The sequence below is a fragment of the Pseudophryne corroboree genome, chromosome 3 (assembly GCF_028390025.1).
Source record: "Pseudophryne corroboree isolate aPseCor3 chromosome 3, aPseCor3.hap2, whole genome shotgun sequence".
Taxonomy (NCBI): domain Eukaryota; kingdom Metazoa; phylum Chordata; class Amphibia; order Anura; family Myobatrachidae; genus Pseudophryne; species Pseudophryne corroboree.
The window spans coordinates 566,605,590-566,633,234 of record NC_086446.1 but is presented as its reverse complement, the minus strand read 5'-3'; the positions used below and the strand labels follow the sequence as shown (position 1 = coordinate 566,633,234).

At 48.6% G+C, this 27,645-nt stretch overlaps 1 protein-coding gene across 2 annotated transcripts; it reads left to right on the top strand.

The window, feature by feature from the left end:
* Positions 1-218: 218 nt before the first annotated feature.
* On the top strand, positions 219-27,249 carry LOC135058025 (uncharacterized). Of its 2 annotated transcripts, XM_063963678.1 has the most exons (9): positions 258-317; positions 405-471; positions 2,957-3,206; positions 3,295-3,378; positions 4,063-4,151; positions 10,745-10,930; positions 11,008-11,145; positions 11,629-11,821; positions 26,935-27,249. In XM_063963678.1, exons 2-9 carry the CDS (start codon positions 442-444, stop codon positions 27,207-27,209), a joined length of 1,245 nt encoding a protein of 414 aa, XP_063819748.1. In that variant the 5' UTR covers positions 258-317; positions 405-441; the 3' UTR covers positions 27,210-27,249. The 2 variants fall into 2 exon arrangements, with proteins under 2 accessions (XP_063819749.1, XP_063819748.1); XM_063963679.1 differs by lacking the exon at positions 405-471 and having other exon boundaries at positions 219-317.
* The last annotated feature ends 396 nt before the right edge of the window (positions 27,250-27,645 follow it).

Below are 27,645 nucleotides of genomic sequence, written 5' to 3'. Positions count from 1 at the left end.
TATTCTCTCATTACTTACTCATATACCTACAGTACCACATCTACTCACTGCAGTGCAATACATTCTTATCCCAGCCTATATGTAACATAGGAAATATTACTAGATGAGTGAGGCCGCTACACTTGTCATAGCAAACGTAATAAATCATTTTACCACATGTGGTCGCTGCTGTGTTCCTGGTGCATCATGGGATATGTAGTACTGAACCCGCGAGTACTTCTGCATGCTGGGAACAATGTCCAAAGTCCATTTCCATTTCTTATCTCCGTGCGTGCAGTGCCAGCCACTGTGCACAAGTGATGATGGCAGCGCAGGGGGTGAGTGAGGCTCCATGGAGTAACACAAATCTGACAGTGTGCAGCGGTGCAAAATCATGTACTCAGCTGAGCGTTTCTTTTGGCCAGGTCGAGTTCCCGCACTACATAGTTGGCTGGTCACGTGATGCTCCAGATCAATTCTTCAAAATCCAATGTACTTGAACCACTCAGTATTTTATTGCATTTTTCAATACTTCATCTTAATAATAATGAAAAAAAAATCAGAGAGTCAGCTTAAATAGTTAAGAATTGCATCTTTACATGCAAGGAATATAGGAATATTATTGTGTATTTGGTCACTACTGAAAGTAAGGCAAGTCATTTTAGGGGAAAAAAATCTAAAATCTTATAGTCTCTGGAAGTAGTTATGGATCAATGGGTTGACAGTGAATAGGTCGACATTAAAATGGTCAACACATGAAAAGGTCGAGATGACATTTGTACGTTTTTTTAGTGTTGTTTTTGCGTAACATGACCAGGAACCATAATTAGTTCCCCTTGCATGGTGAACAAAGCATGCAAGGTGCCTCGCTGTGCTCAGCAGTTTACTATTCCCATAATAGTCCACATGGATGGCAAGGTATGAAGAAGTTAAAAATCTAAAAAAAATTTTTTTTAAAAGTCATGTTGACCGTTTTAATGTGTTTCAATATTGGTCAACCTAATCCATATGTACCTACCATCGGGATACCTCTGGAAGTTACAGCTGGCAACTATGGTTTGGAGATTTGAGAAGCATATCTAATGACGTTACAGTTAAGATGGGTGCGCAGTAAGAAATAATCTGGCAAAACGGCAGATTTCTGAACATTAGTCCCGAGATTCTTCTAGAGTGCACACAGCATCCCTGGCCAGCGGAAAGTCCAAAACCAACAGCAGCGTGTCCTGATGTCAGGTGTGATGCACAACATTCATCGGATCTGGTGGCAAATTATTGTGCTGAATATGTAGTATAGGCCTTATTCAGGTTCGTTTGCAAAACTACAAAAACGTAGATCAGCCGATTGTCGTCCGTCTGCACATACGCTGTGTTCACATTGCGTGTGCGTGGACTTTCACAATGCAATCGCATAGTGATTGACAGCCGACGGGTGTTCAGGGGCAGTGGTGTGGCGTCGGTGGGGAGTGGTGTGAGAAACGCAGGCGTGTCATGGCCGTTTTGGGGGCAAGCAGGTGACATCACATGCGATTGTTGCGACGGAAATCATGGCACCGATGCGCCTGCATACACAGCCTGGCTGTGCATGCAGGTGCAGCCTACCTCACTCCGTCCTTCATTACACTGAGTGGTCGGGCATGCGATATTGTCTGATTGACCACGCAGCCTGGCCAACCAATGTCACAAATGACCGACGGGAGCGCACAATTGTATATACACACTAGACGATGTAGACGATCTGCAGCTCCAATTTGGCAAATTGTTCCAATATCGTTCTAGTGTGTACCCACCCTTAACTCTCTTATAGGCCCTACACACTGGCCGATTTTTTGAAAGATATGAACGATCTCGTTCATAAATGAACGAGAACTCGTTCATATCTTTCAGTGTGGAGGCTCCAGCGATGAACGATGCGCGGCCCCGCGCTCGTTCATCGCTGGTCCCCCGTCGGCTGTGCATGCAGGCCAATATGGACGATCTCGTCCATATTTGCCTGCACGTCTATGGAGCCGGGTGACGGGGGGAGTGAAGAAACTTCACTCCCCCCGTCACTGCCCCCCCGCCGCTGGGTCGGCCGTATCGGCCGTCGGGCACCTCGGCGGCACATCGCCATATGTGTAGGGCCCATTAGTGCCAGATGTACTAAACCTTAAAAAGTTATAAAATGTAGAATGATAAACTACCAGCCAATCAGCTCCTAACTGTCCTTTTTTGAAACACAGCCATAGCTGTTAGGAGCTGACTGGCTGGTACCTTATCACTCTGCCCCTTAGTAAGATAGGGTGCACAATACAGTTACCGTAGCAATACATCATGTCTAAAAAATGCACTCCTCAGGGCTATTTCACATCAGCCGATTTTGACCGGCACGGCAAACTGCTGGATGGCTTTTTGCCGTGCCAGGATTGTAGTGAATACTTAAGCCAGATGAGTCCTTTCACACAGCACTGACACGGCCCGGTCGCTGTGTAGCAGCCGGATCTATCCACTGAAGAGGACGGCTGCCGAGTCATGGCCGTGCCGTCCCTGAAGCCAGTGGAGCGTGTGTGTGAATGTGCTCTTTTCACACACACCGAGTTTTTGTGCCGCTGGTACTGCTGCTGCGCATGCGCACAGTATTAAACACGGCTCAAAGCCGTTGTGTGTAAAAGGCACGGCCGGCCGTCAAAACTCCAGAGTGTGTGAAATTATCCTCACTGACTAGGTGCAGGGTGCTAGAGTGAACATTAAGTTCTAGTCATGAACAATACAACTATAGTAATTCCTGTAACTAGTGTTTCTGTAATAAATGTGGCAGTGCAGACTAAAATTATTACAGCAGGTACAAGAGACATTATTTAAGCCAAATTTTCTTTGACCAGTTAAGATTACAGTGTGATGTGGTGATAAACATTGCATTTTATTTATAAGATCACTAGTAAATAATGTTCATTCAGTTCAGTCAGCTGATTTTCTCTTTGACTGTTTTGTGTTTCTTTAGGTGAGGCTGATTGGTAGATGTGTGCCTCGGCAGTGCAGGGGTTTGGCTACTGTTTTCAGTGCTCCACGCTTTTGCTCTTTGCCGGCTACAGATGCCCGCGCTGTGTACACTGGGGGCAGAGGTGATGCTGAGGTTCATGTGGTGGATCTGCGCAGTGATACAGTATCCAAGCCCTGTGCAGAGATGAGAAGAGCAATGGCTGAGGCGGAGGTTGGAGATGACGTGTATGGGGAAGACCCCACTGTGAATGGTAAAAAGTATCCTTCATTATGTCAGCAAACTAATGTTAAAGGGGAATTCCAATGACGTATAAATATATTCTTTTACTCGTTATGTAGAGATCCAGCGTCATGCTGCTCAACTGCTTGGAACACAAGATGCTCTCTTTGTGACAAGTGGGACCTTGGGAAATCTGGTCTCAGGCAAGTGCCCCTTTTCTTAGAGGACTTTCCACCAACAGTTGCGTTTGATTTTTACTAATTAAACAGCTTTCTATATTTGGGGGAGATGTATCAATCCTTGGAGAGAGATAAAGTTGAGAGAGATAAAGGAACAACCAATCAGCTCCTAACTGCCATTTCACAGGCTGTGTTTGACAAAATGGCAGTTAGAATCTGATTGCTTGGTACTTTATCTCTCCCTCCCAAGTTTTGATGCACTGTCCCCGTTCTCTTCCACTGTATTTAAATTAGTTGTCCTGGGACTTGACACAGAACTGTTCTCTTAGGTTTACTTATGAAAGTGAAAAACAATGCCTCCCAAATAAAGGGGGGATTCAATTGCCGGCAACTTGTTCACCCAGCCAAATTCCCACGACACCTTCCTCAGTTTATGGCGACAGTTTCTTTCTGAAAAGTGTTCGCTACCCAATAGGGTAGCAAGCTCTTTTGAGCAAATTGGGCAAAGCGGCTGGGCAAAGGGTGCATGTTGGGCTGTTGTTGCTGGCATTTAAATGCCGTGATAATGGCAACTCACCCCATGTATTTAGTGAAAGTTGCAGGAAGCCATGCAGAAGTCAAAAAATAAAAGTTCTGAGGTTAAATAAAATAACACCTTTATGCTGCATATTATATGTTACAGCTTGTAAGACGTGTTTCTTATCATAGTGATGGGTCACTGTCGGATCAGAGGGGCAGAAGTCCTGCTTGGGGATGAGTCTCACATGTACATATATGAACAGGGGAACGCTGCATCGGTAAGAAGTGCTTCCATCTTACTACTGCTTATTGTAACCGCATGGGCTACAGCTATCTCATTCATTAGGGGTAATATAGTGGGTCAAACCGTTTTCTCTATATTAGGAGCAGATCTAGTTGGCAAAAATAAGATTTTACTCACCGGGAAATCTATTTCTCGTAGTCCGTAGTGGATGCTGGGACTCCGTAAGGACCATGGGGATTAGCGGCTCCGCAGGAGACTGGGCACAACTAAAGAAAGCTTTAGGACTACCTGGTGTGCACTGGCTCCTCCCTCTATGACCCTCCTCCAGACCTCAGTTAGGATACTGTGCCCGGAAGAGCTGACACAATAAGGAAGGATTTTGAATCCCGGGTAAGACTCATACCAGCCACACCAATCACACCGTATAACTCGTGATACTATACCCAGTTAACAGTATGAAATATAACTGAGCCTCTCAACAGATGGCTCAACAATAACCCTTTAGTTAGGCAATAACTATAAACAAGTATTGCAGACAATCCGCACTTGGGATGGGCGCCCAGCATCCACTACGGACTACGAGAAATAGATTTACCGGTGAGTAAAATCTTATTTTCTCTGACGTCCTAAGTGGATGCTGGGACTCCGTAAGGACCATGGGGATTATACCAAAGCTCCCAAACGGGCGGGAGAGTGCGGATGACTCTGCAGCACCGAATGAGCAAACTCTAGGTCCTCCTCAGCCAGGGTATCAAACTTGTAGACTCTTAAAAAATGTTTTAACCCGACCAAGTAACAGCTCGGCAAAGTTGTAAAGCCGAGACTCCTCGGGCAGCCGCCCAAGAAGAGCCCACTTTCCTCGTGGAATGGGCTTTTACAGATTTAGGGTGCGGCAGTCCAGCCGCAGAATGTGCAAGTTGAATCGTGCTACAGATCCAGCGAGCAAACGTCTGCTTAGAAGCAGGAGCACCCAGCTTGTTGGGTGCATACAGGAGAAATAGCGAGTCAGTTTTCCTGACTCCAGCTGTCCTGGAAACATATACTTTTCAGGGCCCTGACTACGTCCAGTAACTTGGAATCCTCCAAGTCCCAAGTAGCCGCAGGCACCACAATAGGTTGGTTCACATGAAAAACTGATACCACCTTAGGAAGGAATTGGGAACGAGTCCTCAATTCCGCCTTATCCATATAAAATACAGATAAGGGCTTTTTTATGACAAAGCCGCCAATTCTGATACACGCCTGGCCGACGCCAAGGCCCACAGAATGACCACTTTCCACGTGAGGTATTATAGCTCCACGGATTTAAGTGGCTCAACCCAATGCGACTTCAGGAAATCCAACACCACGTTGAGATCCCACGGTGCCACTGGAGGCACAAACGGGGGCTGACTATGCAGCACTCCCTTAACAAAAGTCTGAACTTCAGGCAGTGAAGCCAGTTCAATTTTGGAAGAAAATCGATAGAGCCGAAATCTGGACCTTAATGGAACCCAATTTTAGGCCCATAGTCACCTCTGACTGTAGGAAGTGCAGAAATCGACCTTGGTGAGATTTCTCCATTGGGCCTTCCTGGCCTCACAATACGCAACATATTTCCGCCATATGCGGTGATAATGGTTTGCGTTCACTTCTTTCCTAGCTTTAAATAGCGTAGGGATAACTTCCTCCGGAATTCCCTTTTCCTTCAGGATCCGGCGTTCAACCGCCATGCCGTCAAACGCAGCCGCGGTACGTCTTGGAACAGACAGGCCCCCTGCTGCAGCAGGTCCTGTCTGAGCGGCAGAGGCCATGGGTCCTCTGAGATCATTTCTTGGAGTTCTGGTTACCAAGCTCTTCTTGGCCAACCCGGAACAATGAGTATAGTTCTTACTCCTCTCCTTCTTATTATTCTCATTACCCTGGGTAAGAGAGGCAGAGAAGGGAACACATACACCGACTGGTACACCCACGGTGTTACCGGAGCGTCCACAGCTATCGCCTGAGGGTCCTTGACCTGGCGCAATATCTTTGTAACTTTTAGTTGAGGCGGGACGCCATCATGTCCACCTGTGGCCTTTCCCAATGGTGTACAATCATTTTGAAGACTTCTGAATGAAGTCCCCACTCTCCCGGGTGGAGGTCGTGTCTTCTGAGAAAGTCTGCTTCTCAGTTGTCCACTCCGGGAATGAACACTGCTGACAGTGCTAACACATGATTTTCCGCCCATCGGAGAATCCTTGTGGCTTCTGCCATCGCCATCCTGCTTCTTGTGCCGCCCTGTCGGTTTACATGAGCGACCGCCGTGATGTTGTCTGACTGGATCAGCACCGGCCGGTGTTGAAGCAGGGGTCTAGCCTGACTTATGGCATTGTAAATGGCCCTTAGTTCCAGAATATTTATGTGTAGGGAAGTCTCCTGACTTTTCCATATCCTTGGAAGTTTCTTCCCTGTGTGACTGCCCCCCAGCCTCGAAGGCTGGCATCCGTGGTCACCAGGACCCAGTCCTGTATGCCGAATCTGCGGCCCCCTAGAAGATGAGCACTCTGCAGCCACCACAACAGCGACACCCTGGCCCTTGGAGACAGGGTTATCCGCCGATGCATCTGAAGATGCGACCCGGACCACTTGTCCAACAGATCCCACTGGAAAATCCTTGCATGGGACCTGGCGAATGGAATTTCTTCGTAAGAAGCTACCATCTTTCCCAGGGCTCGCGTGCATTGATGCACCGACACCTGTATACGTATTAGGAGGTCTCTGTCTAGAGACGACAACTCCTTGGACTTCTCCTCCGGGAGAAACCCTTTTTATCCTGTTCTGTGTCCAGAACCATACCCAGGAACAGTAGACGCGTCGTAGGAACCAGCTGCGACTTTGGAATATTCAGAATCCAGCCGTGCTGTTGTAGCACTTCCCGAGATAGTGCTACTCCGACGAACAACTGCTCCCTGGACCTCGCCTTTATAAGGAGATCGTCCAAGTATGGGATAATTTATTTCGGCCATTACCTTGGTAACTACCTCGGTGCCAGGGACAGACCAACGGCAACGTCTGGAATTGGTAATGACAATCCTGTACCACAATTTTGAGGTACTCCTGGTGAAGAGGGTAAATAGGGACATGCAGGTAAGCATCCTTGATGTCCAGTGATACCACGAAATTCTCCAGGCTTGCAATAATCGCCCTGAGCGATTCCATTTTGAACTTGAACCTTCGTATATAAGTGTTCAAGGCTTTCAATTTTAGAATGGGTCTCACCGAACCGTCTGGTTTCGGTACCACAACATTTTGGAATAGTAACCCCGGCCTTGTTGAAGGAGGGGTACCTTGATTTCACCTGCTGGAAGTACAGCTTGTGAATTGCCGCCAGTACTACCTTTCTCCGAGGGCAGCAGGCAAGGCTGATGTGAGGTAACGGCGAGGGGGAGTCGCCTCGAACTCCAGCCTGTATCCCTGTGATACTATTTGCAGAACCTAGGGATCCACCTGTGGGCAAGCCCACTGGTCCCTGAAGTTCCCGAGACGCGCTCCTACCGCACCTGTCTCCACCTGTGGAGCCCCAGCGTCATGCGGTGGACTCAGAGGAAGCGGGGGAAGATTTTTGATCCTGGGAACTGGCTGCTGGTGCAGCTTTTTCCTTCTTCCCTTGTCTCTGTGCAGAAAGGAAGCGCCTTTGACCCGCTTGCTTTTCTGAAGCCGAAAGGACTGTACCTGAAAATACGGTGCTTTCTTAGGCTGTGAGGAAACCTGAGGTAAAAAATTCCTGTGGATACGAGGTCCCAGAGACCATCCCCAAACAATTCCTCACCCTTATAAGGCAGAATCTCCATGTGCCTTTTACAGACAGCATCACCTGTCCACTGCCGGGTTTCTAATACCCTCCAGGCAGAATGGACATTGCATTAATTCTGGATGCCAGCCGGCAAATATCCCTCTTTGCATCCTTTATATATAAGACGACGTCTTTAATATGCTCTATGTTAGCAAAATATTCTCCCTGTCTTAGAGTATTATCTGACAGGGTATCAGACCACGCTGCAGCAGCACTATTTATGCTGAGGCAATTGCAGGTCTTAGTATATAACCTGAGTGTGTATATACAGACTTCAGGATAGCCTCCTGTTTTTTATCAGCAGGCTCCTTCAAGGTGGCTGTATCCTAAGACGGCAGTGCCACCTTTTTTGACAAACGTGTGAGCGCCTTATCCACCCTAAGGGATATCTCCCAACGTGACCTATCCTCTGGCGGGAAAGGGTACGCCATCAGTAACTTTTTTAGAAATTACCAGTTTCTTATCGGCGGAACCCACGCTTCTTTACACACTTCATTCATTCATCTGATGGGGGAACAAAACACTGGCTGCTTTTTCTCCCCAAAAATAAAACCCCTTTTATGTGGTACTTGGGTTCATGTCCGAAATGCGTAACACATTTTTCATTGCCGAGATCATGTAACGGATGTTCCTAGTGGATTGTGTATATGTCTCAACCTCGTCGACACTGGAGTCAGACTCCGTGTCGACATATGTGTCTGCCATCTGAGGTAACGGGCGTTTTTTGAGCCCCTGATGGCCTTTGAGACGCCTGGGCAGGCGCGGGCTGAGAAGCCGGCTGTCCCACAGCTGTTACGTCATCCAGCCTTTTATGTAAGGAGTTGACATTGTCGGTTAATACCTTCCACCTATCCATCCACTCTGGTGTCGGCCCCACAGGGGGCGACATCCCATTTATCGGCCTCTGCTCCGCCTCCACGTAACCTTCCTCATCCAACATGTCGACACAGCCGTACCGACACACCGCACACACACAGGGAATGCTCTGACTGAGGACAGGACCCCACCAAGTACTTTGGGGAGACAGAGAGAGAGTATGCCAGCACACACCAGAGCGCTATATAATGCAGGGATTAACACTATAACTGAGTGATTTTTCCCCCAATAGCTGCTTGTATACATATATTGCGCCTAAATTTAGTGCCCCCCCTCTCTTTTTAACCCTTTGAGCCTGAAAGCTACAGGGGAGAGCCTGGGGAGCTGTCTTCCAGCTGCACTGTGAAGAAAGAATGGCGCCAGTGTGCTGAGGGAGAAGCCCCGCCCCTTTTTCGGCTGACTTTTCTCCCGCTTTTTTATAGATTCTGGCAGGGGTAATTTATCACATATATAGCCCTGGGACTATATATTGTGATGATTTGCCAGCCAAGGTGTCTTATATTGCCCTCAGGGCGCCCCCCCCCCAGCGCCCTGCACCCATCAGTGACCGGAGTGTGAGGTGTACATGAGGAGCAATGGCGCACAGCTGCAGTGCTGTGCGCTACCTTGGTGAAGACCGAAGTCTTCTGCCGCCGATTTTCCGGACTCTTCATGCTTCTGGCTCTGTAAGGGGGACGGCGGCGCGGCTCCGGGAACGAACACCAAGGTCGGGTCCTGCGGTCGATCCCTCTGGAGCTAATGGTGTCCAGTAGCCTAAGAAGCCCAAACTACCACCTGTTAGGTAGGTTCGCTTCTTCTCCCCTTAGTCCCTCGCTGCAGTGAGTCTGTTGCCAGCAGATCTCACTGTAAAATAAAAAACCTAAATATACTTTCTTTCTAGGAGCTCAGGAGAGCCCATAGTGTGCATCCAGCTCAGCCGGGCACAAGAATCTAACTGAGGTCTGGAGGAGGGTCTTAGTGGGAGGAGCCAGTGCACACCAGGTAGTCCTAAAGCTTTCTTTAGTTGTGCCCAGTCTCCTGCGGAGCCGCTAATCCCCATGGTCCTTACGGAGTCCCAGCATCCACTTAGGACGTCAGAGAAATTCCAGATATCTGGAATTTGCGTCTGCATAAGAGCCCTACACATTCATCGATGTTCCGCCGAGGTGCGTGATGACCGATACGGCCGGTTGGCGACCCAGCGGCGGGGGGAGTGAAGTTTCTTCACTCTCCCCGTCACCCGGCTACATAGCACTGCACACTAATATGGACGAGATTGTCCATATTGTCCTGCATGTATAAGCGATGAGGCACCAACGATGAACGAGCGCGGGGCCGCACATCGTTCATCGTTGGTGCCTACACACTGAACGATATGAATGAGTTCTGGTTCATTAATGAACAAGAACGTTCATATCGTTCAGTGTTATCTTCCAGTGTGTAGGGCCCATTATGAATAGATTTGTTTTACGTGACAAGATTTCTTAGTCATATGGTGAAGATTACATTTATGTTAGCTATGTTATAAACTGCAATTTGCACAAGACATGTAACTAAAGCAAGTCATTTTTTCAGTAGCTGTTTAGCCGTGGATTTGGGAATATGATGTATTATCACCTTTTTAGAATGTCCCATATGTACATAATTAGCAAATCTAGAAAGAAGTAGTTTATCCGCATCCACAGAGCACAATTTGATGCCAGATGGGTGAAACCTAATTACATGTTTATGTTTGGTTGTGTTTTTTTGTTTTTTTTAATTACTCCATTTGCTTAGCGAGCAAAGTGTCATGCTGCTAGCTACTGTTTAACCTTCACACTTCTAGTTTCCATTCAAGCTTTAAGTGTCTCTAGAATAGATACATTGTAACCCTACAAAACCTAATGTCAGCTGCAGTTGCTGTAGACTGTAAAGGGACATGCTGTTTGGATGAAACATTTATGAGCATCTGGTCTCAGGTTGCTGGAGTGTTTGCCCGTCCCGTAAGAACATTGAAAAACGGGTGTCTAGACCTGCAAGATTTGGAGAGTAAAATCCAGCATGGATACCCTGATGTACACTATGCACAGACACGCCTCATATGCCTGGAGAATAGCCACAACCGTTTGGGGGGACGTGTGCTACCTTTGTCATACATGAAGGAGGTGGGTGTAATTTGCCCTTACGTGTTCCGTCTGTGTAGTTCCCTACCAGCTAAATGCAGACTCTTCGACCTGTGCAGGTGCGGGATCTTGCAGATCGCTATGGGCTGAAAGTCCACCTGGATGGGGCACGGCTTCTAAACGCTGCTCAGTCGCTGGGGGTGGAGCCAGCACAGATTGTTCAATTCTGTGATTCTGTATCTCTCTGCCTTTCCAAAGTAAGTATGGTTAAAAAAAGGACTAAATATAAGGATATAACTTATGAGTCCAGAAAAAAGTAATATGTGGTGGACAGCATATTCCATTGTGCTTCTCTTTTGGGAATTACCATTGTAATTATGTATCTTTTGGAACATAGCTAGACAACTTGCATTTTGGTTTAATAATGTCAATAATATTTTATTTATAATGCGCCACAAGGGTTCCATATTGTCGTACAAGGAACATAAGTACAGACTTAAATGGGTATATAGTTACATTAATTTAGATACATAATTACTGTGAGCAGTTAGCATAAGCTAGAGAAAACAAGAAAGAGAAGAGTGCCGTTCTCATAAGATTATATCTATATGGGATATGGGTGGACACAATGGGAGAAGAGACTGCAGAATTAGGATTAGTGTTGGTAAACTAGAATGAAAAATGTAGTTTAAGAGCAGACTGGGAGACTGGTTAAATACATATCTCGTGTTCCATTTCAGGGGCTCGGGGCTCCAGTGGGCTCATTAGTTGGAGGGCAGACAGACTTTGTTGCTGAGGCTCGCAGGACAAGGAAGCTGCTTGGAGGGGGAATGCGGCAGGCTGGAATACTTGCAGCTGCTGGCTTGGTAGCATTGAATCGTGCACAAGAAAATGTGAAATTGGATCATCATCATGCAAAAACCTTTGCTAAAGGTAATGTTTGAAAGCCTCATATGTAGAGGAATTGTTAACGGGTGGTATTCAGTATACCGGTTGTTGGGATTCCGGAGCACAGTATACCGGCGCCGGAATCCCGACAACCGGCATACCAACACCTTTTCTCTGACGTCCTAGTGGATGCTGGGAACTCCGTAAGGACCATGGGGAATAGCGGCTCCGCAGGAGACTGGGCACAAAAGTAAAGCTTTAGGACTACCTGGTGTGCACTGGCTCCTCCCCCTATGACCCTCCTCCAAGCCTCAGTTAGATTTTTGTGCCCGGCCGAGAAGGGTGCACACTAGGGGCTCTCCTGAGCTTCTTAGTGAAAGTTTAGTTTTAGGTTTTTTATTTTCAGTGAGACCTGCTGGCAACAGGCTCACTGCATCGAGGGACTAAGTGGAGAAGAAGCGAACCTGCCTGCTTGCAGCCAGCTTGGGCTTCTTGGCTACTGGACACCATTAGCTCCAAAGGGACCGAACACAGGCCCAGCCTCGGAGTCCGGTCCCAGAGCCGCGCCGCCGGCCCCCTTACAGAGCCAGAAGCAAGAAGAGGTCCGGAAAATCGGCGGCAGAAGACATCAGTCTTCACCAAGGTAGCGCACAGCACTGCAGCTGTGCGCCATTGCTCCTCATACACACCTCACACTGCAGTCACTGAGGGTGCAGGGCGCTGGGGGGGGGCGCCCTGAGCAGCAATAAAAACACCTTGGCTGGCAAACATACATCACATATAACCCCCAGGGCTATATGGATGTATTTTAACCCCTGCCAGAATCCATAAAAATGCGGGAGAAAAGTCAGCGAAAAAGGGGCGGAGCCTATCTCCTCAGCACACTGGCGCCATTTTCTCTCACAGCTCCGTTGGAGGGAAGCTCCCTGGCTCTCCCCTGCAGTTACTACACTACAGAAAGGGGTTAAAAAAGAGAGGGGGGCACTAATTAGGCGCAGTATTAATAAAACAGCAGCTATAAGGGGAAAAACACTTCTATAAGGTTATCCCTGTATATATATAGCGCTCTGGTGTGTGCTGGCATACTCTCCCTCTGTCTCCCCAAAGGGCTAGTGGGGTCCTGTCCTCTATCAGAGCATTCCCTGTGTGTGTGCTGTGTGTCGGTACGATTGTGTCGACATGTATGAGGAGGAAAATGGTGTGGAGGCGGAGCAATTGCCTGTAATGGAGATGTCACCCCCTAGGGAGTCGACACCTGAGTGGCTGAGCTTATGGAAGGAATTACGTGACAGTGTCAGCTCTTTACAAAAGATTGATGACATGAGACAGCCGGCTACTCAGCCTGTGCCTGTCCAGGTGTCTCAAAAGCCATCAGGGGCTCTAAAACGCCCGTTACCTCAGATGGCAGATACAGACGCCGACACGGATACTGACTCCAGTGTCGACGATTAAGAGACGAATGTGACTTCCAGTAGGGCCACACGTTACATGATTGAGGCTATGGAAAATGTTTTACATATTTCTGATAATACCAGTACCACTAAAAAGGGTATTATGTTGGGTGAGAAAAAACTGCCGGTAGTTTTTCCTGCATCTGAGGAATTAAATGAAGTGTGTGATGAAGCGTGGGTTTCCCCCGATAAAAACTGTTAATTCCTAAAAAGTTATTAGCATCATACCCCTTCCCGCCAGAGGATAGGGCACGTTGGGAAACACCCCCTAGGGTGGATAAAGCGCTCACACGCTTGTCTAAACAGGTGGCACTACCGTCCCTGGATACGGCCGCCCTTAAGGAACCTGCTGACAGAAAGCAGGAAAATATCCTAAAAATGTATATACACTCACACGGGTGTGATACTGCGACCAGCAATCGCCTCAGCCTGGATGTGCAGTGCTGGGGTGGCTTGGTCGGATTCCCTGACTGACAATATTGATACCCTAGATAGGGACAGTATATTACTGACTATAGAGCATTTAAAAGATGCATTTTTATATATGCGTGATGCACAGAGGGATATTTGCCGACTGGCATCAAGAGTAAGTGCGCTGTCCATTTCTGCCAGAAGAGGGTTATGGACAAGACAGTGGTCAGGTGATGCTGATTCCAAAAGGCATATGGAAGTATTGCCTTATAAAAGGGAGGAGTTATTTGGGGTAGGTCTAACAGACCTGGTGGCCACGGCAACGGCTGGGAAATCCACATTTTTACCCCAGGTAGCCTCTCAACATAAGAAGACGCCGTATTATTAGGCGCAGTCCTTTAGGCCCCATAAGGGCAAGCGGGCAAAAGACTCCTCATTTCTGCCCCGTGGCAGAGGGAGAGGAAAAAGGCTGCAGCAGAAGCCATTCACAAGCTGTATTCCCAGCAGGTGATAATCAAGGTACCCCTCCTACAACAGGGAAAGGGGTATTATTCCACGCTGTTTGTGGTACCGAAGCCGGACGGCTCGGTGAGACTTATTTTAAATCTGAAATCCTTGAACACTTACATACAAAGGTTCAAATTCAAGATGGAGTCACTCAGAGCGGTGATTGCGAACCTGGAAGAAGGGGATTATATGGTGTCTCTGGACATCAAGGATGCTTATCTCCATGTCCCAATTTACCCTTCTCACCAAGGGTACCTCAGGTTTGTGGTACAGAACTGTCACTATCAGTTTCAGACGCTGCCGTTTGGTTTGTCCACGGCACCCCGGTCTTTACCAAAGTAATGGCCGAAATGATGATACTCCTTCGAAGGAAGGGAGTTTTAGTTATCCCTTACTTGGACGATCTCCTGATAAGGGCAAGATCCAGGGAACAGTTGGTAGTCGGGGTAGCACTATCTCAAGTAGTGTTGCGGCAGCACGGTTGGATTCTCAATATTCCAAAATCGCAGCTGATCCCGACGACACGTCTTCTATTCCTAGGGATGATCCTGGACACAATCCAGAAAAAGGTGTTTCTCCCGGAGGAGAAAGCCAGGGAGTTATCCGAACTAGTCAGAAACCTCCTAAAACCAGGCCAAGTGTCAGTGCATCAGTGCACAAGGGTCCTGGGAAAAATGGTGGCTTCCTATGAAGCAATTCCATTCGGCAGATTCCACGCAAGAACTTTCCAGTGGGACCTGCTGGACAAATGGTCCGGATCGCATCTTCAGATGCATCAGCGGATAACCCTGTCACCAAAGACAAGGGTGTCTCTCCTGTGGTGGTTGCAGAGTGCTCATCTTCTAGAGGGCCGCAGATTCGGCATTCAGGACTGGGTCCTGGTGACCACGGATGCCAGCCTGCGAGGCTGGGGAGCAGTCACACAGGGATGAAATTTCCAGGGCTTGTGGTCAAGCCTGGAGACATCACTTCACATAAATATTTTGGAGCTAATGGCCATTTACAATGCCCTAAGCCAAGCAAGACCTCTGCTTCAAGGTCAGCCGGTGCTGATCCAGTCGGACAACATCACGGCAGTCGCCCACGTAAACAGACAGGGCGGCACAAGAAGCAGGAGGGCAATGGCAGAAGCTGCAAGGATTTTTCGCTGGGCGGAAAATCATGTGATAGCATTGTCAGCAGTGTTCATTCCGGGAGTGGACAACTGGGAAGCAGACTTCCTCAGCAGGCACGACCTCCACCCGGGAGAGTGGGGACTTCACCCAGAAGTCTTCCACATGATTGTAAACCGTTGGGAAAAACCAAAGGTGGACATGATGGCGTCCCGCCTAAACAAAAAATTGGACAGGTATTGCGCCAGGTCAAGGGACCCTCAGGCAATAGCTATGGACACTCTGGTAACACCGTGTGTGTACCAGTCAGTGTATGTGTTCCCTCCTCTTCCTCTCATACCAAAAGTACTGAGAATTATAAGACGGAGGGGAGTAAGAACTATACTCGTGGCTCCGGATTGGCCAAGAAGGACTTGGTACCCGGAACTTCAAGAGATGCTCACGGAGGACCCGTGGCCTCTACCTCTAAGAAGGGACCTGCTCCAGCAAGGACCCTGTCTATTCCAAGACTTACCGCGGCTGCGTTTGACGGCAGGGCGGTTGAACGCCGGATCCTGAAGGAAAAAGGCATTCCGGATGAAGTCATCCCTACCCTGATCAAGCCAGGAAGGATGTAACCGCAAAGCATTATCACCGCATTTGGCGAAAATATGTTGCGTGGTGCGAGGCCAGTAAGGCCCCGATGGAGGAATTTCAACTAGGTCGATTCCTGCATTTCCTGTAAACAGGAGTGTCTATGGGCCTAAAATTGGGGTCCATTAAGGTTCAAATTTCGGCCCTGTCAATTTTCTTCCAGAAAGAACTAGCTTCAGTTCCTGAAGTTCAGACGTTTGTAAAAGGGGTACTGCATATACAGCCTCCTTTTGTGCCTCCAGTGGCACTTTGGGATCTCAATGTAGTTTTGGGGTTCCTAAAGTCACATTGGTTTGAACCACTTGAATCTGTGGAGTTAAAATATCTCACATGGAAAGTGGTCATGTTGTTGGCCCTGGCCTCGGCCAGGCGCGTGTCAGAATTGGCGGGCTTTATCCTGTAAAAGCCCTTATCTGATCTTCCATTCAGACAGGGCGGAATTGAGGACTCGTCCTCATTTTCTCCCTAAGGTGGTTTCAGTGTTTCATCTGAACCAACCTATTGTGGTACCTGCGGCTACTAGTGACTTGGAGGACTCCAAGTTGTTGGACGTAGTCAGGGCCTTGAAAATATATGTTTCCAGGACGGCTGGAGTCAGAAAATCTGACTCGCTGTTTATCCTGTATGCACCCAACAAGCTGGGTGCTCCTGCTTCTAAGCAGACTATTGCTCGTTGGATTTGTAATACAATTCAGCTTGCACATTCTGTGGCAGGCCTGCCACAGCCAAAATCTGTAAAAGCCCATTCCACAAGGAAGGTGGGCTCATCTTGGGCGGCTGCCCGAGGGGTCTCGGCTTTACAACTTTGCCGAGCAGCTACTTGGTCAGGGGAAAACACGTTTGCTAAATTCTACAAATTTGATACCCTGGCTGAGGAGGACCGGGAGTTCTCTCATTCGGTGCTGCAGAGTCATCCGCACTCTCCCGCCCGTTTGGGAGCTTTGGTATAATCCCCATGGTCCTTACGGAGTTCCCAGCATCCACTAGGACGTCAGAGAAAATAAGAATTTACTTACCGATAATTCTATTTCTCGTAGTCCGTAGTGGATGCTGCGCGCCCATCCCAAGTGCGGATTGTCTGCAATACTTGTACATAGTTATTGTTAACTAAATCGGGTTATTGTTGTGAGCCATCTATCCAGAGGCTCCTCTGTTATCATGCTGTTAACTGGGTTCAGATCACAAGTTGTACGGTGTGATTGGTGTGGCTGGTATGAGTCTTACCCGGGATTCATAAATCCTTCCTTATTGTGTACGCTCGTCCGGGCACAGTATCCTAACTGAGGCTTGGAGGAGGGTCATAGGGGGAGGAGCCAGTGCACACCAGGTAGTCCTAAAGCTTTACTTTTGTGCCCAGTCTCCTGCGGAGCCGCTATTCCCCATGGTCCTTACGGAGTTCCCAGCATCCACTACGGACTACGAGAAATAGAATTATCGGTAAGTAAATTCTTATTTTCTCCCTCTTGGGGGTCCACGGCGCGCGTAGCGTGGTGAGCCTGCAAGGGGCTCATTTGCGCTCACCCTGCTGTCGGCAAGCCGGTGGTCGGGATTCCAGCGCCGGTATGCTTGCCGCCGGGGACCCGGCCGCCGGCAAATCATACCACACCCCTTTTCTGCTGCGGGGTACACTGGGCTCCACAAGGAAAGACATAGGGGTGTAGAGTAGGATCTTGATCCGAGGCACCAACAGGCTCAAAAGCTTTGACTGTTCCCAGAATGCATAGCGCCGCCTCCTCTATAACCCCGCCTCCCTGCACAGGAGCTCAGTTTTGTAGTTGGTGCCGCAGATAGCAGGCACATAACAGAGGGGCTGCTCTGGGCAGCCCTAAGAAGTGCTTTTTTGAGAAGAAAAGTGAAGACTTCAAGGGCTGTAGCAGTGTGTACATGTTTAGTGACATTCACTGCTGCAGCTCCATCTCTCCCCAGCAGCGCTGTACACTCCCGAGCCCTGGTTGCCGGGTAACTACAGCAGGAGGCTCTGGTTTTCTTCTGGTCAGGCACACACGACGGGGGCTCTCCGGGATCACGTGGCCGTGCTTCGGGATATGGTGAGTGGGTCCCGCTCGCGGGACCCGTACTTTATCGCGATCCGGCGCGGTCGGTGGGAGGCGGGCCGCGCGCGCTGGCGGTGGACACTGGCAGTACAGGTGATCCCACTAGATCACCAGGGCATGGGTGCAGGTCAGGTTTTCCCTTAAAACCTTTTTATATGTAGCCCGCAGTACCTGGTGGTTTTGCCAGCAGAAGGGATAAGGCTTAGACCTGGAGCCCCTCCCCCAGCCCCAGGGCGCCATTTCCAGCAAATGTTCCCGCCCTGGAGCTGCATATCTGTCTCTCCCTCACTCCCTGTCAGTGTTTGGGCGCCATTTCTCTCAGCTACACTGTTGCTGGGACTGCTTGGGCAAATCCTCCTGTGTAAAGCCGCCTGGTTGTCAGCGCTGTGACTTTACATGACACTTAAGTATTCTACGTGTCAATTAGACAGTGTTCGTTAAGAAAGAGTGCATTTAGTCAGGGTTCTCTGGTACAAGTACCCTGTGATATACATCCAGTTCTTACTGTGCAGTGTTATATCTATTGACTACATAGCTATATATATAAGCTGGTCCAGTGCAGTATTATTGTTGGTAATAACCTCTGCATTGTTTAACTGTGAATATATGTGTGTGCATTAGCTAGCTGAGTGGTGTCCATTTCGTGTCTCTCACTCAACTTGCTATCCCTATATTCTATAACCTGAGGGGGCTTGGTGCGTCAGGTTTTATATTTATATAGGATTTTCACAAGATATACTTTAATACGTATTTTTCTCTGTGATTTTAGTCACTATATCTCTCCTGTATCTGCTTGTGCTGACTACATTGCGCAGGGGTTTGGGTAAGAGGTATTGTGCTGCTGACATTTGTACTGTGTTACCTGATACTGCAAGTTATATCATGTCTGCTTCTGAGGGTAACGGTTCTGGGGCTGAACACACTGCCGGTGTTGCTGAAGCCACAGATCCCTATGAGGAGACTATAGCAGCTGTGGGCTCTGGTTCTGGGGGCTCCTTGCCCCCCAGTGGGACTGTGGCAACGGGGGTACATAATGACCCACCGTGGGCTACTTTCTCCACGCTTCTACATACGCTAGTTACTAAACTAACACCCCCTATGGGACCTCCTATGCCGGTGCAACCGTATGTGGTTCCCGCAGCTAACCCACCGTGGGCGGATAATTTGTCTGCTCAATTGAAGTTGAACCAGTCCTTGACTACTAAAAAGTCTGATCCTCACCCGCCTAAGATCAAGGGGTCCTCTAAGCGAGCTCTTCTCTCCTCTCAATCCACTGCTGTCACTGACACCTCGTCTGATAAAGATGGTGCTTACACTGACCCCACAGATTCTGACACAGATACTGCTGATGGGGAGGGTAGTTCACATGTGGATGTTCCTGATCTTTTGGAGGCTATTAAGTTAATTCTACAGATTACGGATGATCCCGGGTCATCCGTCCCTCCTAAGAAACCAGATAGGTTCAAGCATCAGAAGGTGGTTAAACAAGTTTTACCTCACTCTGACCACCTAGTGGATATACGTCAGGAACCCTGGGGAAACCCGGGTAAGAAGTTTGTGCCTCAAAAGAAGATGCTGGCTCGCTATCCCCTCGCGCAAGAGCTGTCTAAAAATTGGGAAACTCCTCCTCCAGTAGACTCGCATGTGGCTAGGATGGTGGTTTTCTCAGCTCTACCTGTCACTACCGTCACGTCTCTAAAAGAGCCTATGGATAAACGTGTGTAAGGTTGTCTGAAAGCGATTTGCACCCTCACGGGTGCTGCACAAAGGCCCACTATTGCAGCAACATGGGCTGCAGAGGCTATTGAAGCATGGGCCCTAGAGTTAGAAGCTGAAATCTCTTCTGACCATGCTAGACAATGCTTGTCATATATTGTCTCAGCTTCTCACTATATTAAAGAGGCGGCTTCTGATGCCTCTACTACGTCAGTCTAGAGCAGCCAAGGCCTCTACTACGTCGGTCCTGGCTCGCCGGATATTGTGGCTGAGATCCTGGTCTGTGGATCTGGACTCTAGAAAAACCCTGGAGGTACTCCCTTTCATGGGAGATATTCTGTTTGGGGAGGACTTAAGATAGTGGCTGACTTGGCTACTACCAAAACTGCCTGTCTGCCAAGTACCGCTCTTTCTGTGTCGAAGGCTAACTGTACTTCTTTTCGCCCCTTTCGTCCTTCAGGTAAAGCAAAAGGTCAGGCGTACAACAAGCAGGCCCGCACTTCCAAACCTGGTAAGCCGAAGCCCAAAAGAGCCTGGGCTGCCCGTCAAGCCTGCCGCATGACGGGGGGAGGTCCTCCCCCTGGGGAATCCCAGGGTGGGGGGCCGGCTTCTAGGGTATACCCAGGAATAGTTGAAGACCACTTCAGATGCCTGGGTACGGAAAGTCGTCACTCGAGGTTACGCCATAGCCTTCAAAAACTGACCCCCTCGTCGATTTTGCTGGACAGACGTCCCGTTGGACCAGACAAAGGCAAACACTCTACATTCGGTGGTACAGACTCTCCTGGATACAGGAGTCGTTGTACAGGTGCCTCTTGTTCAGAGGGGCCGGGGGTACTATTCTTTGCTGTTTCTGGTCCCGAAACCGAATGGGTCCTCCCGACCCATTCTCAACCTCAAGGCATTGAACAGGTTTGTGAAAATTTCCAAGTTCCGTATGGAAACCCTTCGCTCTATAGTTCTGGACTTGGAACCTGGGGACTACATGGTCTCCCTGGACATACAGGATGCTTACCTGCATATTCCTATAGCAGTGTCACATCAGCAATACCAGAGGTTTGCGATTGGCAACCTCCATTACCCGTTTCGGGCGTTACCTTGTGGTTTAACTACGGCTCCGCGAGTCTTCACCAAAGTTATGGCGGTGATGACGGTGGTACTCCACCGTCAAGGGGTCAGGATACTGCCGTATCTCGACGACTTGTTAATCCTGGCAAATTCCCCAGAACTTCTCCTACGTCATCTGGATATGACTGTTCGGTTTCTACAAGCCCACGGGTGGCTCATCAACTGGAAGAAATCCTCCCTGGTCCCTGCTCAGAGCATGGTGCACCTGGAAGCGCTATTGGACACTCACAACCAGCGGTTGTTCTTGTCTCAGGAGAAAGTCCTGAAGCTTCAGGACAGGATTCGTTGCTTCCTTTCTCTTCCGCAAGTGTCGATACATTCGGCGATGCAGGTGCTGGGCCTTATGGTGTCAGCATTCGACATGGTGGAGTATGCTCAATTCCATTCTCGCCCCCTCCAGAGGCTTATTCTAGCCAAGTGGGACGGCCTGCCTCACCGGATCAGGTCTCACGTGATCTCATTGACTCCGGAGGTCCGTCTGTCGCTGCACTGGTGGCTCCAGGACCAACGATTGTGCAGGGGCCGTCCCTTCTGGATATCAGACTGGGTCCTGTTGACGACAGATGCCAGTCTAAGAGGTTGGGGCGCGGTGCTGGAGCAACACTCCCTTCAGGGTCGGTGGACCAAGGAGGAATCTCTCCTCTCGATCAACATACTGGAATTGCGGGCGATCTTCAATGCGTTGAACCTGGCCCAGCATTTAATTCTGAACCGTCCTGTTCAAGTACAGTCGGACAACGCCACCACAGTGGCTTACATAAATCATCAAGGCGGCACTCGAAGCCGTTTGGCAATGAAGGAAGTCTCACGGATTCTACATTGGGCGGAACCCAATCTACCGGCCATATCGGCAATATTCATTCCGGGAGTCCTGAATTGGGAAGCGGACTTTCTCAGTCGTCAGGACGTACACGCCGGAGAGTGGAAAAGTGGGGCCTTCCAGACGTAGATCTGATGGCGTCTCGACACATTCACAAAGTTCCGGTCTTCGGAGCAAGGACGAGGGATCCTCAAGCAGCATTCGTGGATGCGCTAGCGGTGCCGTGGAGGTTTCGGCTGCCGTACATTGTTCCCTCCGGTGTCACTTCTGGCCAGGGTAATTCGGAAGTTCAAGCAAGAAAGAGGAATTCTGCTTCTCATAGCTCCAGCGTAGCCCAGACGGCACTGGTTCTCAGACCTGCAGGGCCTATCGTCAGAGCGTCCAATTCTACTTCCACAACACCCAGAGCTCCTCGTTCAGGGCCCCTGTGTCTACCAGGACCTAGCCCGGCTGTCTTTGACGGCGTGGCTCTTGAAGCTTCCGTCTTGAGGGCTAAAGGGTTTTCTGAGGCGGTCTTTCAAACTATGTTGCGGGCCCGGAAACTGGCTTCTGCTCGGATTTACTATAGGGTCTGGCATTCTTACTTTGTTTGGTGCGCATCTAACCGTTATGACGCCTCCAAGTTTAGTATAGCCAAGCTGTTGGCCTTTCTTCAGCAGGGCCTGGACTTAGGTCTGCGTCTGGCCTCCCTCAAGGTTCAAATATCTGCCTTGTCGGTGTGGTTTCAGAGAAAGATTGCGACCTTACCTGATGTGCATACCTTTACTCAGGGCGTGTTGCGTATCCAACCTCCCTTTTGGAGGCGTTACAAGAGTCTCCATTTGAACCTCTTGGTTCAGCTGATCTTAAGTGGCTTTCCCTTAAGGTGGTGTTTCTGCTGGCTATTGCTTCAGCTAGAAGAGTGTCGGATTTGGGTGCCTTGTCTTGTAGTTCCCCATATCTGATATTTTACCGTGACCGGGCGGTTCTTAGGACTCGTCCCGAATATTTACCTAAGGTGGTTTCTTCGTTGCACCTTAACCAGGAGATTGTGGTTCCGGCACTTGTTTCTCCTGATCTGTCTCCCATAGAGCGGTCTTTGGATGTGGTACGGGCTCTCCGTATCTATGTGAAGAAAACTGCTTCTATTAGGAAATCTGATTTTCTCTTTGTGCTGTTTGGATTTCACAAACGGGGCTGGCCTGCTCACAAGCAAACTTTGGCCAGATGGATTAGAATGGTGATTGCACATGCTTATGTGAGGGCTGGTCTATCAGCTCCTGCTCACATTACGGCCCATTCTACTCTGTCTGTTGGACCTTCTTGGGCGGCCCGCCATGGTGCGACCCTTGAACAATTGTGCAAGGCGGCTACCTGGTCCTCAGTGAACACGTTCATAAGGTTCTATGCCTTCGATACTGCCGCTTCCCAGGATGCTTCCTTTGGACGCCAGGTTCTTGTGCCCGCTACAGTGCGTCTCCTCCCATAAGGAACTGCTTTAGGACATCCCCTATGTCTTTCCTTGTGGAGCCCAGTGTACCCCGCAGCAGAAAACGAGATTTATGGTAAGAACTTACCTTTGTTAAAACTCTTTCTGCGAGGTACACTGGGCTCCACAAGGCGCCCACCCTGACGCACTTAGCTTCTTTGGGTTGGTATGGCATTAGCCGCTGACACTTCTCCTGTCGTGAGAGTGTGGTGTATGTGGCTACTAACCGTTGTCGTCTCTTTTCCTGCTACTGCATTGGGCTGGTTAACTAAACTGAGCTCCTGTGCTGGGAGGCGGGGTTATAGAGGAGGCGGCGCTGTGCATTCTGGGAACAGTCAAAGCTTTTCAGCCTGTTGGTGCCTCGGATCAAGATCCTACTCTACACCCCTATGTCTTTCCTTGTGGAGCCCAATGTACCTTGCAGAAAGAGTTTTAACAAAGGTAAGTTCTTACCATAAAACTAATTTTAACACTACAATCCTCCCACCTCAGTGTAACAGGAGCCTGGCATCACTATGCTGATGTGCTCTTTCTACTGTCTGATTGCCTGTACACCCCCCTCAGCTCTTACCAAAACACAGCCACTGTCACTTGCAGAGGGATACGTACGATTTGCCGGCAGACAGAATGCTGGCAGCAGGGCAAGCGCTACAAAGCCTCTTGCGAGCTCACAGCGGGAGAAGGGAGAATAGCCTGTGTTGCTGGTATTACGGTGGCGGCATTTCACCCGCTGTTGGGATTCAGGTGTCTGTATTGTGACCACTGGGATACAGACTGGCAGTATTTTAACCGCTTTCCCTTGCAGCAATGTCCGCTGTCATACAGGGCCAGTACTATCCCTTTAATTATAGCACTCAATGAACAGTGCAATGATACCATTGGCTTCAGATTGCTTTACAGTGTTTTCCTATAGAACATATTGTAGGAACAATAACAAAAATGGTACTCATAACAAGCAACACCTTAACACTTATTTAAGCATTTATGTGTAAGTATATATTAATAGGAAAACCAGTGTAGACAGTGATAACAAACACTGGAATCATTTTGCATATGAAACTTCTTAAGACGTTTAAGAATTCAAACCCACACCAAGCACAGCAATGTGGCAGGGCATGCAGAGACTTGTAGTACCATAAAACCTGGAGACCCACTGGTTGCTCACCTGTGACTTGAGATAAGGTCACATAGTTTATGCTTGTGTATGTTTCCTGTATGTAGCAGGCAGTGTAAGCACCGAGTTCCCGTCACCCTCTTTGATCAAGGCAGTGTGTCAGTGCTAGGGCGGCTCTTGTGTTTACACTGATACTTCTGTATGTACAGGCAAATAGAACCTGAGTACACAGTTCCTCAGACTGTTATACTTTAGCTGACCCAAATCTAGGCTGGTGTCACATACAGATCTACTGATTAGTCAGCAGAAAACGTATCTTCAAATGTTAACAATTCAGGGAAGCCTAGAAATTGTATATAGAGCGATCACTCAGACACTGAGAAATTAAGTGGTTTTTCTGCATTTTTTTTTTTTTGCTGAGTGAAAGTCACTTTTGTGGCACTAGGCTTGTAGGAATATACACATTTTTATCTATGAAGCACTTCAGTATGTTTCAGATGACTTTATTATTGGTCCTATATACAATATGGCTTCTCTAAACACCATGGATACATCCTTATGGATAATTTTGTTCCTCTTGGAAATTAGATGAGAAGTCAGCAGAGTAAGTACATGCTCTATGTAAGTCATGTAACTTTTATAATAGCCTTACTTTTTACATTAGAGGCAGGTCATTAATAGGTTTTAATGACCAGGCATCAGATTTCAGTTTATTTACATGATTTGGTAGATCCTAACATTTTTAGGAATGCCCGCTGCTAATAACTAACCTACCAGATACGCCACTATTCCTATTTAGTCTTATGTTACTTCATCTAGGAACTATATGCCTGTCATTTGTCAAGTTGCTAGCTATTGTGCTCGTCTCCCACTTCCGCATTTCTCTACACATATTCCTCCTGTCTCTCCATTTTCTGTGCTTATCCTATTTTCCGTTCCATGTCTTATTTCTTCTCTCGCTCTCATCACACCCCTCTTCCATAACTGTATGTCCCCTCAGTTATTTCTCCCCATCCTGCACTATGGGGGAAATTCAATTGATTGAAAAGTCGGTTGGGTGTCTGTTTTTTCCTATCTAATAGGTTGAAAAAAAACAGACACCCAACCGACTTTTCAAACAACTGAATACCCCTCCCCCCCCCCCATCTTTTTCCCCCTGCTGTTTTATGTCCTGTTCTTTCCTGCTAGCATCGGTATGGATGATAGATCAATCCAGTTCCGTAACAGTATTATCAGACCACAAAGGGGAGCAGCTCCCTGCATTTTGTGGTGCTCGAAGCAGATTTACAGGTGAAGCTAGAGGTGAAGAGGGTGCTGGTATAGGGAAGGGGGGATTGGGACATGGGGCGGGCTGACTATGCTGTGGACAAATGTGTCAGGAAGGGAAGTGACTTGATAGGGGGCTGGTAGGGTAACATCTTATTTCTCTTTGTGGAGAGGACCTTTCCCATAAGCCACTGGGTCCATAGGTGTGCGCAGGGGGGGTTCCTGGTGCGCACAGGCACCCCCTTATGTCCGGCACCCCTATCTCACATGCCTGATGCAGCGATCGCCGAGCAGGCTGATTACTGTCCCCTCTGCGCTGCACCCTGTCAGGACTGTATTACTGACCGGATGCCTGGGTTAATCAAGGGTGCCACTGCCACCGGCTTTCAAACTCTTGGCTCCACTTCCATGTACAAAAACAGCGTGATGTGATGTGATTACGTCATGCTGCTTGCAGTCCCACCCACCACACCCGCCACATGCCCATCACTCTCATTCTATGCTATGCCAACGCCAGCCACTGATGAGGATCAGCATGCAGCCAGCGTTCCTCTTAGGAAGACAAATTCAATACTGGCACACAGTCGGCAGCAGCATTGACACATCACTCGTTTTTCCAGCAGCAGCAGTACTAGTCTGCGACTGTCAGTGTCAGTGAGTTACTGCAGCTTGCAGGGGAAAGAGAGGGGGAGCCAGACCAGGCTGAGGAGGAGCAGTGTAATTGCAGTGAGTGCCATCAGGGGTGTTTGTTTGGTGCACACCACAATATCTGACAATGTATCTGCTTTATTAGGATTGGTACAAGGGTGGTATTTTATTGCGTTGACCGTCAATAGATGGTGCTAGACACGCCCAAAAGGTGGTGCTAGACACACCCCTACGACGGTGCACCCCCTAATAAAATGTGCTGCGCACGCCTATGCCTGGGTCCATGTCACAAACTTTTTGGAATAGCCTGTGGTGAGCAAAGCAGAGCGAGACACCGAGCCCGAAGCGTGGCGAGCGTCCAATGGTGCATGGATAAAACAAAATAACCTGAAATGAACAGAAAATGGATAAAACACTTAGGTGCAGTAAGGGGCGGAAGTTATCTACTGCCCTCCCGTTATGTCACTTCCTGGTCCTGATCACGAAGAGAAAATATACACAACCGAGCTGGTAGCTGACTTGCAGACATGAGAGGGATGAAGAGCAAATGGATCTCAGAAGTGGCTGGTGAGAACTAATGGGGAGGGAGGCAGTGTGGCATTCATTCTGTGAGTGTAGTAATATGTTGGCAGCATTTCTCTGAAGGACACCTTCCTTCCATATCCATTGGCCGTACTGCTGTGAAGTAGGGGGCAGAGCTGTAGACACACACTTAGCAGCATTATTATACAGATAAGCTGAACTCGTTATTCCACTTGTCAACATACACACATCCCCACCTCAAAATCTTTTCTCTTCCCACCTCTATCTTTTGCATACTATTCCTACAGCTGTGCAGGAATTGGGCTCCCCAGTCTGCTCCGTGGACCCGGCCATCGTGGAGAGTAACATGGTTATGCTGACACTCCCAGATAAGCTTTCAGGGGAGGAGCTGTGTGCTCAGCTGAGTGAAGTCAGCACTGCAGAGCTACAACATGGACAAGCAGTGGCTGTTAAAGCTCTAGCCTTCTCATCTCGCCTCGTGCGTCTTGTCTGGCATCGTGATATCTCAGAACAAGATACCCTGCGGGCAATAGACAAACTCAAATATGTGCTTCAAAAATGAAATGCAAAAAGAACCTTCCCTAGGAAGTATTATACCGAAATCATTGTGTGATGTCTTTGTACAGCGCAATCATACCTTCTACCACATCTGGGCCACGGGACCGATCTGTTTTCATGATTGACAAAGATGAATGTACAGACTACAAATGGTTACATTTAATATATTTAACCTGTACAGGACAGCAGTGAGTTTTTATGCCAAGTTAAGTACATTTTTTCTTTATGCAGAATTAGCCATGGGAGCAGAATCATAGGTTATAGGTTCTTGCACAAACTGGTTTCTCTTACGTCCTAGAGGATGCTGGGGACTCCGTAAGGACTATGGGGATAGACTGGCTCCGCAGGAGACATGGGTACTTTAAGAAAGACTTTAGGTATGGGTGTGCACTGGCTCCTCCCTCTATGCCCCTCCTCCAGACCTCAGTTTACTACTGTGC

Excerpts from the sequence above, each read along its gene's own strand:
- LOC135058025 (XM_063963678.1), top strand. The coding sequence starts at position 442 with ATGCTCCAGATCAATTCTTCAAAATCCAAT. Across the intron at positions 10,931-11,007 it reads CTTTGTCATACATGAAGGAG|GTGCGGGATCTTGCAGATCG; the intron begins GTGGGTGTAATT and ends CGACCTGTGCAG. Across the intron at positions 11,146-11,628 it reads TATCTCTCTGCCTTTCCAAA|GGGCTCGGGGCTCCAGTGGG; the intron begins GTAAGTATGGTT and ends GTTCCATTTCAG.